Source organism: Salmo salar, chromosome 06 (genome assembly GCF_965601325.2).
Source record: "Salmo salar chromosome 06, fSalSal1, whole genome shotgun sequence".
Lineage (NCBI taxonomy): Eukaryota > Metazoa > Chordata > Actinopteri > Salmoniformes > Salmonidae > Salmo > Salmo salar.
The window spans coordinates 7613243-7627865 of NC_138296.1; the positions used below are offsets into that span (position 1 = coordinate 7613243).

The 14623-nt window shown below is 40.8% G+C and overlaps 1 protein-coding gene across 1 annotated transcript in view; it reads left to right on the plus strand.

The window, feature by feature from the left end:
• The window catches only part of LOC106594842 (RNA binding protein fox-1 homolog 1), a 743212-nt gene that overhangs the window by 191113 nt on the left and 537476 nt on the right, over positions 1–14623 (plus strand). The window contains exon 2 of the mRNA XM_082976289.1: positions 1287–1328. Within this exon, the coding sequence (XP_082832415.1) occupies positions 1302–1328 (27 nt within the window). The 5' untranslated portion in view covers positions 1287–1301. The remainder of the gene's footprint in view (positions 1–1286; positions 1329–14623) is intronic.

A 14623-nucleotide genomic window follows, 5' to 3' on the forward strand; every position in this document is an offset into this window, starting at 1 on the left:
GGTTACATACATATTGATACAGTCAGTGGACTGGTTACATACATATTGATACAGTCAGTGGATTGGTTACATACATATTGATACAGTCAGTGGACTGGTTACATACATATTGATACAGTCAGTGGATTGGTTACATATTGATACAGTCCGTGGATTGGTTACATACATATTGATACAGTCAGTGGATTGGTTACAAATTGATACAGTCATTGGATTGGTTACATACATATTGATACAGTCAGTGGATTGGTTACATACATATTTATACAGTCAGTGGATTGGTTACATATTGATATAGTCAGTGGATTGGTTACATGTTGATACAATCAGTGGATTGGTTACATATTTATACAGTCAGTGGATTGGTTACATATTGACACAGTCAGTAGATTGGTTTCATACATATTGATACAGTCAGTGGATTGGTTACATACATATTGATACAGTCAGTGGATTGGTTACATATTGATACAGTCAGTGATTTGGTTACATATTGATACTGTCAGTTGATTGGTTACATTAATATTTATACAGTCAGTGGATTGGTTACATATTGATACAGTCAGTGGATTGGTTACATATTGATACAGTCAGTGGATTGGTTACATATTGATACAGTCAGTGGATTGGTTACATATGCTCCTTTTCATTACAGTAATTTGGTTGAGAATCTTCCGTTACATTACAGTAATGTGGTTGAGAATGCTCCTTTACATTACAGTAATGTGGTTGAGAATGCTCCTTTACATTACTTTAATGTGGGTGAGAATGTTACTTTACATTACAGTAAAGTGGTTGAGAATCCTCCTTTGCATTACTGTAATGTGGTTGAGAATGCTCCTTTACATTACAGTAATGTGGTTGAGAATGTTACTTTACATTACAGTTATGTGGTTGAGAATCCTCCTTTACATTTCAGTAATGTGGTTGAGAATCCTCCTTTACATTACAGTAATGTAGTTGAGATCAGCACTGTGCTCCTCAGTATCTCTGGGCTGTAGTTTTTATTAAATAACAATATAATCTGTTCTATATGGTCTGTGATCCGTAGGGAAATGTGTCAAATGATCTGGGGGTCTGGGTGTGAATTCATTTTGGTTTATTTTGGATGGATTCATATTTTTGGTTGTGATTGGGTAAGACAGTTGAACTGTGCTCAATAGTCATTTATATGTTATATTCTGCAACAATCAATGGCTATATATATTAATAATGTAAGAAAAAATCAGAAAATGGATGTTCCAATCCGAGATCGCCCCTGATAGTTGTTTGTTCTTTTCTTTCAGATTCCAGGCCAACCTATGAGCTGTGAGAGGGCGCATCTGAGGGTCAGTTCCACTCGCTGTGTGTACGTACTTGTGTGTGTGTGTGTGTGTGCGCATGCTTGTGTGCGTGTCTAGCTTGTCTGTCCGAAAGGTACCCTTTTCCGAGGGTCATTTTGTGAGAGGTAGAGCTGAGAAGAGGAAAGCAGTGTTTGGATGGAGGAGGTAGCCTGGTCACTGCTCTACTCTGTTACACCTGTTCTACAGGTCTATTCTATAGATCTGTTCTATAGGTCTGTTCTATAGGTATATTCTATAGATCTGTTCTATAGGTCTGTTCTATAGGTATATTCTATAGAGCTGTTCTATAGGTCTGTTCTATAGAGCTGTTCTATAGAGCTGTTCTATAGGTCTGTTCTATAGGTCTGTTCTACAGGTCTATTCTATGGGTCTGTTCTACAGGTCTATTCTATAGAGCTGTTCTATCGGTATATTCTATAGAGCTGTTCTAAAGGTCTGTTCTATAGAGCTGTTCTACAGGTCTGTTCTACAGGTCTATTCTATAGGTCTATTCTATAGAGCTGTTCTATAGGTCTATTCTATAGAGCTGTTCTATAGGTCTGTTCTACAGGTCTATTCTATAGAGCTGTTCTACAGGTCTGTTCTACAGGTCTATTCTATAGAGCTGTTCTATAGGTCTGTTCTACAGGTCTATTCTATAGGTCTATTCTATAGAGCTGTTCTACAGGTCTATTCTATTGAGCTGTTCTACAGGTCTATTCTATAGAGCTGTTCTATAGGTCTGTTCTACAGGTCTGTTCTACAGGTCTATTCTATAGAGCTGTTCTATAGGTCTGTTCTACAGGTCTATTCTATAACCCTATTCTATAGTGCTGTTCTACAGGTCTATTCTATAGAGCTGTTCTACAGGTCTATTCTATAGAGCTGTTCTATAGAGCTGTTCTATAGGTCTGTTCTATAGGTCTGTTCTACAGGTCTATTCTATAGAGCTGTTCTACAGGTCTATTCTATAGAGCTGTTCTACAGGTCTATTCTATAGGTCTGTTCTATAGGTCTATTCTATAGAGCTGTTCTATAGGTCTATTCTATAGAGCTGTTCTATAGCTCTATTCTATAGAGCTGTTCTACAGGTCTATTCTACAGAGCTGTTCTATAGGTCTATTCTATAGAGCTGTTCTATAGAGCTGTTCTATAGGTATGTTCTACAGGTCTATTCTATAGAGCTGTTCTACAGGTCTATTCTATAGAGCTGTTCTATAGGTCTGTTCTACAGGTCTATTCTATAGAGCTGTTCTATAGGTCTGTTCTACAGGTCTATTCTATAGAGCTGTTCTATAGGTCTGTTCTACAGGTCTATTCTATAGAGCTGTTCTATAGGTCTGTTCTACAGGTCTATTCTATAGGTCTGTTCTATAGGTCTGTTTTAAAGGTCTGTTCTACAGGTCTATTCTATAGAGCTGTTCTATAGGTCTGTTCTACAGGTCTATTCTATTGAGCTGTTCTATAGGTCTGTTTTAAAGGTCTGTTCTACAGGTCTATTCTATAGAGCTGTTCTATAGGTCTGTTCTACAGGTCTATTCTATTGAGCTGTTCTATAGGTCTGTTCTGAAGGTCTGTTCTATAGATCTGTTCTATAGGTCTGTTCTACAGGTCTATTCTACAGAGCTGTTCTATAGGTCTATTCTATAGAGCTGTTCTAAAGGTCTGTTCTAAAGGTCTATTCTATAGAGCTGTTCTATAGGTCTGTTCTACAGGTCTATTCTATAGAGCTGTTCTATAGGTCTGTTCTACAGGTCTATTCTATTGAGCTGTTCTATAGGTCTGTTTTAAAGGTCTGTTCTACAGGTCTATTCTATAGAGCTGTTCTATAGGTCTGTTCTACAGGTCTATTCTATTGAGCTGTTCTATAGGTCTGTTCTGAAGGTCTGTTCTATAGATCTGTTCTATAGGTCTGTTCTACAGGTCTATTCTACAGAGCTGTTCTATAGGTCTATTCTATAGAGCTGTTCTAAAGGTCTGTTCTAAAGGTCTATTCTATAGAGCTGTTCTATAGGTCTGTTCTACAGGTCTATTCTATAGAGCTGTTCTATAGGTATATTCTATAGAGCTGTTCTATAGGTCTATTCTATAGAGCTGTTCTAAAGGTCTGTTCTACAGGTCTATTCTATAGAGCTGTTCTATAGGTATATTCTATAGAGCTGTTCTATAGGTCTGTTCTACAGGTCTATTCTATAGAGCTGTTCTACAGGTCTGTTCTACAGGTCTATTCTATAGAGCTGTTCTATAGGTATATTCTATAGAGGTGTTCTATAGGTCTGTTCTACAGGTCTATTCTATAGAGCTGTTCTACAGGTCTATTCTATAGAGCTGTTCTATAGGTCTGTTCTACAGGTCTATTCTATAGAGCTGTTCTATATGTCTGTTCTACAGGTCTATTCTATAGAGCTGTTCTAAAGGTCTGTTATATAGGTCTGTTCTACAGGTCTGTTCTATAGGTCTGTTCTATAGGTCTGTTCTATAGGTCTGTTCTACAGGTCTATTCTATAGAGCTGTTCTATAGGTCTGTTCTACAGGTCTATTCTATAGAGCTGTTCTATAGGTATATTCTATAGAGCTGTTCTATAGGTCTGTTCTACAGGTCTATTCTATAGAGCTGTTCTACAGGTCTGTTCTACAGGTCTATTCTATAGAGCTGTTCTATAGGTCTGTTATACAGGTCTATTCTATAGAGCTGTTCTATAGGTATATTCTATAGAGGTGTTCTATAGGTCTGTTCTACAGGTCTATTCTATAGAGCTGTTCTACAGGTCTGTTCTACAGGTCTATTCTATAGAGCTGTTCTATAGGTCTGTTCTACAGGTCTATTCTATAGAGCTGTTCTAAAGGTCTGTTCTATAGGTCTGTTCTACAGGTCTGTTCTATAGGTCTGTTCTATAGGTCTGTTCTATAGGTCTGTTCTACAGGTCTATTCTATAGAGCTGTTCTACAGGTCTGTTCTACAGGTCTATTCTATAGAGCTGTTCTAAAGGTCTGTTCTATAGAGCTGTTCTATAGGTCTATTCTATAGAGCTGTTTTATAGGTCTGTTCTACAGGTCTATTCTATAGAGCTGTTCTATAGGTCTGTTCTGAAGGTCTGTTCTATAGGTCTGTTCTACAGGTCTATTCTATTGAGCTGTTCTATAGGTCTGTTCTGAAGGTCTGTTCTACAGGCCTGTTCTATAGAGCTGTTCTATAGGTCTGTCTATAGGTCTGTTCTGAATGTCTGTTCTATAGGTCTGTTCTATAGGTCTGTTCTATAGGTCTGTTCTACAGGCCTGTTCTGTAGAGCTGTTCTATAGGTCTGTTCTGAAGGTCTGTTCTACAGGTCTATTCTATAGAGCTGTTCTATAGGTCTGTTCTACAGGCCTGTTCTATAGGTCTGTTCTATAGGTCTGTTCTATAGGTCTGTTCTACAGGTCTGTTCTATAGGTCTGTTCTATAGGTCTGTTCTACAGGCCTGTTCTATAGGTCTGTTCTATAGGTCTGTTCTACAGGTCTGTTCTATAGGTCTGTTCTATAGGTCTGTTCTATAGGTCTGTTCTACAGGCCTGTTCTATAGGTCTGTTCTATAGGCCTGTTCTATAGGTCTGTTCTATCGGTCTGTTCTACAGGCCTGTTCTATAGGTCTGTTCTACAGGTCTGTTCTATAGATCTGTTCTATAGGTCTGTTCTATAGGTCTGTTCTATTGGTCTATTCTATAGGTCTGTTCTATAGGTCTGTTCTAAAAGTCTGTTCTATAGATTTGTTCTATTGGTCCATTCTATAGGTCAGTTCTGTAGGTCTGTTCTATACATCTGTTCTGTAGGTCAGTTCTGTAAGTCTGTTCTATAGGTCTGCTGGCTATCTGTCACGTCCTGACCAGCAGATGGAGCTAGTGTTTTATTTTTGTCAGGACGTGGCATGTTTGTGTTTGTTAAATGTTGGGTTGATGATTGGGACTTCCAATTGAAGGCAGGTGTGTATAGTTGCCTTTGATTGGAAGTCCTATATAGGTGTGTGTGTTTGTCTTTGGGTTTGTGGGGAATTGTTCTGTGTTGAGCCTATGCTTTGCCAGACTGTTTGTTGGTTGTTCGTTCATGCTCATGGTTTGTTATTTTGGCGTTCATTTTGATAGTGAATAAAAGTCAAGATGAGCCTGCACATACCTGCTGCGTTTTGGTCCTCTTCTCTCCAGTACGACATTTTTAAGGATGAGTACAACTATTTTTATGACAGAATTCCCCACCAACAAAGGACCAAGCAGCGGAAGAAGGCTGGCGAGGTAAGGGAGACCGAGAGGCACCCCCAATAATTTTTTAGGGGGTGGCACAAGGGCTGTTTGACGGGGCAAGAGCTGCCCGCCAGTCAACAGTCGCCATCAGAGCTGCCCGCCAGTCAACAGTCGTCATCAGAGTTGCCCGCCAGTCAACAGTCGTCGTCAGAGCTGCCCGCCAGTCAACAGTCGTCGTCAGAGCTGCCCGCCAGTCAACAGTCGTCGTCAGAGCTGCCCGCCAGTCAACAGTCGTCAGAGCTGCCCGCCAGTCAACAGTCATCAGAGCTGCCCGCCAGTCAACAGTCGCCAGAGAGGTCAGACTGCGCTGAACTGCCGTAGTGGCCAGACTGCGCTGAACTGCCGGAGTGGCCAGACTGCGCTGAACTGCCGGAGTGGCCAGACTGCGCTGAACTGCCGGAGTGGCCAGACTGCGCTGAACTGCCTGAGTGGCCAGACTGCGCTGAACTGCCGGAGTGGCCAGACTGCGCTGAACTGCCGGAGTGGCCAGACTGCCCTGACCTGCCGGAGTGGCCAGACTGCCCTGACCTGCCGGAGTGGCCAGACTGCCCTGACCTGCCGGAGTGGCCAGACTGCCCTGACCTGCCAGAGTGGCCAGACTGCCCTGACCTGCCGGAGTGGCCAGACATGCCCTGACCTGCCAGAGTGGCCAGACTGCCCTGACCTGCCGGAGTGGCCAGACTGCCCTGACCTGCCCCAGCTGCCAGACTGCCCTGACCGTCCCGAGTTGCCAGACTGCCCCGACCGTCCCGAGTTGCCAGACTGTCCCGAGTTGCCAGACTGCCCCGACTGTCCCGAGTTGCCAGACTGCCCCGACTGTCCCGAGTTGCCAGACTGCCCCGACTGTCCCCAGCTGCCAGACTGCCCCGACTGTCCCGAGTTGCCAGATTGCCCCGAGTTGCCAGACTGCCCCGACTGTCCCGAGTTGCCATACTGCCCCGACAGCCTGGAACGGCCTGCACCTGAGCCACCTCCAGGATAGGTGGGTTGGGGAGGGAGGGTGTAGCACAGTGCCGTCGTTGACGGCAGCCACCCTCCCTTCCCTCCCTTTAGGTTTAGGGGTTATTGTTTGTTGGGGTATTGGGGATTTTCTTGTTTTTCTTTTTTAGGTGCATTCCGGGGTCTGCACCTTGAGGGGGGGGGGGGTACTGTCACGTCCTGACCAGCAGATGGAGCTAGTGTTTTAGTTTTGGTCAGGACGTGGCATGTTTGTGTTTGTTAAATGTTGGGTTGATGATTGGGACTTCCAATTGAAGGCAGGTGTGTATAGTTGCCTTTGATTGGAAGTCCTATATAGGTGTGTGTGTTTGTCTTTGGGGTTGTGGGGAATTGTTCTGTGTTGAGCCTATGCTTTGCCAGACTGTTTGTTGGTTGTTCGTTCATTCTCATGGTTTGTTATTTTGGCATTCATTTTGATAGTGAATAAAAGTCAAGATGAGCCTGCACATACCTGCTGCGTTTTGGTCCTCTTCTCTCCAGTACGACATTTTTAAGGATGAGTACAACTATTTTTATGACACTATCACAATGCTTCAGATGAAAATAGATTATATGTCTATATATAAATGTATTCTATGACTACAGTTGAAGTTGGAAGTTTACATACACCTTAGCAAATACATTTAAACTCAGTTTTTCACAATTCCTGAAATGTAATCCTTGTCAAAATGTCCTTTTTTAGGTCAGTTAGGATCACCACTTGGATAATTATATCCACATAATTTTCTTGCCTCATGATGCTATCTATTTTGTGAAGTGCACCAGTCCCTCCTGCAGCAAAGCACCCCCACAACATGATGCTGCCACCCCCGTGCTTCACGGTTGGGATGGTGTTCTTCATTTCAAGACATCAGTCAGGAAGTTAAAGCTTGGTCGCAAATGGGTCTTCAAAATGGACAATGACCCCAAGCATACTTCCAAAGTTGTGGCAAAATGGCTTAAGGACAACAAAGTAAAGGTATTGGAGTGGCCATCACAAAGCACTGACCTCAATCCTATAGAAAATTTGTGGGCAGAAATTAAAAAGTGTGTGTGAGCAAGGAGGCCTACAAACCTGACTCAGTTACACCAGCTCTGTCAGGAGGGTATGGGCCAAAATTCACCCAACTTACTGTTGGAAGCTTGTGGAAGGCTACCCGAAACGTTTGACCCAAGTTAAACTATTTAAAGGCAATGCTACCAAATACTAATTGCGTGACCCATTGGGAATGTGATGAAAGAAATAAAAGCTGAAATAAATCATTCTCTAAACTATTATTCTGACATTTCACATTTTTACAATAAACTGGTGATCCTAACTGACCTAAGACAGGGAATTTTACTAGGATTAAATGTCAAGAATTGTGAAAAACTGAGCTTTGGCTAAAGTGTATGTAAACTTCCGACTTTAACTGTATCAAGAGATTATATAACTATATATAAATAGATTCTATGACTATATATAAATAGATTATATAACTATATATAAATAGATTATATAACTATATATAAAGAGATTCTATAACTATATATAAATAGATTAATTAACTATATATAAATAGATCCTATAACTATATATAAATAGATTATATAACTATACATAAATACATTCTATGACTATATATAAATAGATTATATAACTATATATATACATAGATTCTATGACTATATATAAATAGATTATATAACTATATATAAATAGATTATATAACTATATATAAAGAGATTCTATAACTATATATAAATAGATTAATGAACTATATATAAATAGATCCTATAACTATATATAAATAGATTATATAACTATACATAAATACATTCTATGACTATATATAAATAGATTATATAACTATATATATACATAGATTCTATGACTATATATAAATAGATTATATAACTATATATAAATAGATTATATAACTATATATACATAGATTAATTAACTATATATAAATAGATTAATTAACTATATATAAATAGATTAAATGGCTATATTTAAATGGTTTCTATGACTATATATAAATAGATTATATGACTATATATAAATCAATTCTATGACTATATATAAATACATTCTATGACTATATATAAATATATTAATTAACGATATATAAATAGATTATATGACTATATATAAATAGATGAATTAACTATATATAAATAGATTATATGACTATATATAAATAGATGAATTAACTATATATAAATAGATTATATAACTATATATAAATATATTAATTAACTATATATAAATAGATTATCTGACTATATATAAATAGATGCATTAACTATATATAAATAAATTATATAACTATTTATAAATAGGTTCTATAACTATATATAAATAGATTATATGTCTATATATAAATAGATTAATTAACTATATATAAATAGATTATATAACTATATATAAATAGATTATATGGCTATATATAAATAGATTATATAAATATATATAAATAGATTATATTACTATTTATAAATAGATTAATTAGCTATATATAAATAGATTATATGACTATATATAAATATATTATATGACTATATAAATATATTCTATGACTATATATACATAGATTATATGACTATATATACATAGATTATATAACTATATATAAATAGATTATATGACTATATATAAATAGATTATATGACTATATATACATACATTATATAACCATATATAAATAGATTATATGACTATATATAAATACATTCTATGACGATATATAAATAGATTATATGACTATATATAAATAGATTATATGACTATATTTAAATAAATTATATAACTATATATAAATACATTATATGACTATATAAATAGATTCTATGACTATATATAAATATATTCTATGACTACATATAAATAGATTCTTTGACTATATATAAATGAATTATTTGACTATATATAAATAGATGATATGACTATGTATAAATAGATTATATAACTATATATAAATAGATCCTATAACTATATATAAATAGATTCTATAACTATATATAAATAGATTCTTTGACTATATATAAATAGATTATATGACTATATATAAATAGATTCAATAACTAGTCATAAAATAATCATCAGTCAGGAACTGTACTCTGTAATGGAGGCCTTCAGGAGCCTGTCAGGAACTGTACTCTGTAATGGAGGCCTTCAGGAGCCTGTCAGGAACTGTACTCTGTAATGGAGGCCTTCAGGAGCCTGTCAGGAACTGTACTCTGTAATGCAGGCCTTCAAGAGCCTGTCAGGAACTGTACTCTGTAACGGAGGCCTTCAAGAGCCTGTCAGGAACTGTACTATGTAATGGAGGCCTTCAGGAGCCTTTCAGGAACTGTACTCTGTAACGGAGGCCTTCAGGAGCCTGTCAGGAACTGTACTATGTAATGGAGGCCTTCAGGAGCCTGTCAGGAACTGTACTATGTAATGGAGGCCTTCAGGAGCCTGTCAGGAACTGTACTATGTAATGGAGGCCTTCAGGAGCCTGTCAGGAACTGTACTCTGTAATGGAGGCCTTCAAGAGCCTGTCAGGAACTGTACTATGTAATGGAGGCCTTCAGGAGCCTTTCAGGAACTGTACTCTGTAATGGAGGCTTTCAGGAGCCTGTCAGGAACTGTACTCTGTAATGAAGGTAGAGGAGAAGAAGAAAAGCTCATGAAGCTGAATGTGTTGTTGCTCCCAGCCCAAAATTATGACTCCTCCAGCTTTAGGGATTGGTGGAGACCTTGTATGTTTTCTAGTAGAATCTTTGTGGAGAGGTCTTGTGTGGGTTCTGCTAGGATTTCTGTGGGGTGGTTTGTATGGGTTCTGGTAGGATTTCCGTGGGGAGGTTTGTATGGGTTCTGGTAGGATCTATGTGAGGAGGTCTTGGTTCTGATAGGATCTCTGTGAGGAGGTCTTGGTTCTGATAGGATCTCTGTGAGGAGGTCTTGGTTCTGGTAGGATCTCTATATAGAGGTCTTGGTTCTGGTAGGATTTCTGTGAGGAGGTCTTAGTTCTGGTAGGATCTATGTGAGGAGGTCTTGGTTCTGATAGGATCTCTGTGGGGAAGTCTTGGTTCTGGTAGGATCTCTGTGAGGAGGTCTTAGTTCTGGTAGGATCTCTATATGGAGGTCTTGGTTCTGGTAGGATCTCTGTGAGTAGGTCTTAGTTCTGGTAGGATCTCTGTGAGGAGGTCTTAGTTCTGGTAGGATCTCTGTGCGGAGGTCTTGGTTCTGGTAGGATCTCTGTGAGGAGGTCTTAGTTCTGGTAGGATCTCTCTGAGGAGGTATTGGTTCTGGTAGGATCTCTTTGAGGAGGTCTTGTGTATGTTATCTGGTTCCTCTGATGACACCTCTTCTCTCTCACATCCCATAATTGATGGGTTGGGTGTTTCTGTATGAAAGATATGTTATTTCATTGTCTGATGAACAGTTCAATACAATCTATATATGCTTTCAAAAAATCTAAGCATGATTAAACATTTTCTAAATCATTCTCCTGTATGTGTCACAAAGTAATAACAGTTTACAAGCAGTTTATTATAGTCTAGTAAAAGCATGAGTTGCTGCACACTCAGAATACTTATTCAACCCTGAAGAAGGAACAGAGTGCTGAAACGTTGGTGTTTTATACACTGCTCAAAAAAATAAAGGGAACACTTAAACAACACAATGTAACTCCAAGTCAATCACACTTCTGTGAAATCAAACTGTCCACTTAGGAAGCAACACTGATTGACAATACATTTCACATGCTGTTGTGCAAATGGAATAGACAACAGGTGGAAATTATAGGCAATTAGCAAGACACCCCCAATAAAGGAGTGGTTCGGCAGGTGGTGACCACAGACCACTTCTCAGTTCCTATGCTTCCTGGCTGATGTTTTGGTCACTTTTGAATGCTGGCGGTGCTTTCACTCTAGTGGTAGCATGAGACGGAGTCTACAACCCACACAAGTGGCTCAGGTAGTGCAGCTCATCCAGGATGGAGGAGCACTGCCAGAGCCCTGCAAAATGACCTCCAGCAGGCCACAAATGTGCATGTGTCTGCTCAAACGGTCAGAAACAGACTCCATGAGGGTGGTATGAGGGCCCGACGTCCACAGGTGGGGGTTGTGCTTACAGCCCAACACCGTGCAGGACGTTTGGCATTTGCCAGAGAACACCAAGATTGGCAAATTCGCCACTGGCGCCATGTGCTCTTCACAGATGAAAGCAGGTTCACACTGAGCACATCTGACAGACGTGACAGAATCTTTTGACGCCGTGGAGAACGTTCTGCTGCCTGCAACATCCTCCAGCATGACCGGTTTGGCGGTGGGTCAGTCATGGTGTGGGGTGGCATTTCTTTGGGGGGCCGCACAGCCCTCCATGTGCTCGCCAGAGGTAGCCTGACTGCCATTAGGTACCGAGATGAGATCCTCAGACCCCTTGTGAGACCATATGCTGGTGCGGTTGGCCCTGGGTTCCTCCTAATGCAAGACAATGCTAGACCTCATGTGGCTGGAGTGTGTCAGCAGTTCCTGCAAGAGGAAGGCATTGATGCTATGGACTGGCCCGCCCGTTCCCCAGACCTGAATCCAATTGAGCAGACCTGGGACATCATGTCTCGCTCCATCCACCAACGCCACGTTGCACCACAGACTGTCCAGGAGTTGGCGGATGCTTTAGTCCAGGTCTGGGAGGAGATCCCTCAGGAGACCATCCGCCACCTCATCAGGAGCATGCCCAGGCATTGTAGGGAAGTCATACAGGCACGTGGAGGCCACACACACTACTGAGCCTCATTTTGACTTGTTTTAAGGACATTACATCAAAGTTGGATCAGCCTGTAGTGTGGGTTTCCACTTTAATTTTGAGTGTGACTCCAAATCCAGGCCTCCATGGGTTGACAAATTGGATTTCCATTGATTATTTTTGTGTGATTTTGTTGTCAGCATATTCAACTATGTAAAGAAAAAAGTATTTAATAAGATTATTTCATTCATTCAGATCTAGGATGTGTTATTTTAGTGTTCCCTTTATTTTTTTGAGCAGTGTACTTATTCAAACCTGAAGAAGGCACCGTGTGCTGAAACGTTGGTGTTTTATTCCCATTCAAATGTACTTGACTGTTGGTTATCAGCAGAACTCCTCAATGGATATGTTTCCAGGGCTTGTTTTAGTCCATGTATATGTATCTGGGAATATTGACATTATTTGGTAGAGGTGAATTTTATGGAGTAGATGTCCGGGGGACTGCTTTGTTATGGGCGCATGCAGTGTGAGGGGGACAGATTTGTGTGTAGCACGTGTTGCCAGTCAGGCAGACCATTGTGCATTCTGCTACACGACTGTAATTCATCATGGGTTTGTTGAGGGACTTAAAGTCTAAAATGGCTGCTATGATGAATGTTCTGATGTTGCTATTCACGCTGTGTCATCAGTCACCACTCCTGGCCCCCTCCTCCCTCTGGCCCCCTCCTCCCTCTGGCCCCCTCTTCCCATCTGGCCCCCTCCTCCCTCTGGCCCCCTCCCCCCTCTGGCCCCCTCCTCCGTCCTGCCTCCTGCCTCCCCTCCTGCCTCCTCCCTCCCCCTCTTCCAGCCAGCCCCCTACTCTGTCCGGCCCCCTCCCCCCGCCCTCTCTTCCATCCAGCCCTCTTTTCCAGCCCCCTCCCTCCTCTGACCCTCTCTTCCCTGCCAGCACCCTCCTCTCTCCTCCCTCCGGCATCTTCCCTCCTTCAGCCCCCTCCCCCCTTCGGCCCCCCCTCCCTCCAGCCTCTTCCCTCCTTCAGCCCCCTCCCCCCTTCGCCCCCCCTCCCTCCAGCCTACTTCATTTGTTTCTAATTATCTTAAATAATAAACACTATTTACAACCAGATCGGAAATTAGCATAACATTGATTATTATCCCAAATTGGATGTGTTGTTTTTTTCTACTGTTGATGTATGTATCTGTGGAAGGCCAGGGGTATTTTCTACTGTTGATGTATGTATCTGTGGCAGGCCAGGGGTACTGTTGATGTATGTATCTGTGGCAGGCCAGGGGTATTTTCTACTGTTAATGTATGTATCTGTGGCAGGCCAGGGGTATTTTCTACTGTTGATGTATGTATCTGTGGCAGGCCAGGGGTACTGTTGATGTATGTATCTGTGGCAGGCCAGGGGTATTTTCTACTGTTAATGTATGTATCTGTGGCAGGCCAGGGGTATTTTCTACTGTTGATGTATGTATCTGTGGCAGGCCAGGGGTATTTTCTACTGTTGATGTATGTATCTGTGGCAGGCCAGGAGTATTTTCTACTGTTGATGTATGTATCTGTGGCAGGCCAGGGGTATTTTCTACTGTTGTTGTATGTATCTGTGGCAGGCCAGGGGTATTTTCTACTGTTGTTATGTATCTGTGGCAGGCCAGGGGTATTTTCTACTGTTGATGTATGTATCTGTGGCAGGCCAGGTGTATTTTCTACTGTTGTTGTATGTATCTGTGGCAGGCCAGGGGTATTTTCTACTGTTGTTATGTATCTGTGGCAGGCCAGGGGTATTTTCTACTGTCGTTATGTATCTGTGGCAGGCCAGGGGTATTTTCTACTGTTGTTGTATGTATCTGTGGCAGGCCAGGGGTATTTTCTACTGTTGTTATGTATCTGTGGCAGGCCAGGGGTATTTTCTACTATCGTTATGTATCTGTGGCAGGCCAGGGGTATTTTCTACTGTCGTTATGTATCTGTGGCAGGCCAGGGTGTAACGGTCGTCGTACGTAATGGACCAAGGCGCAGTGGGTTGAGTTCTCATCTTAACTTTATTTGAACACATACGAAACAAGAAAACGATCGAACGAACAGTATTGCAGGCTACACAAACAGCTATGCAACAACAACTTCCCACAAACCACAAGTGAACAAAGGGCTACCTATGTATTACTCCCAATCAGAAACAACGATGTACAGTTGTTCCTGATTGAGAGCCATACCAGGCCATCAAAGAAATACACAACATAGAAAACCATAGAAATACAAAACAAGAACATTACCCAAAAACCCCGGAACACATAAAACAAACACCCCTCTTACATAAATACATATCCCAAT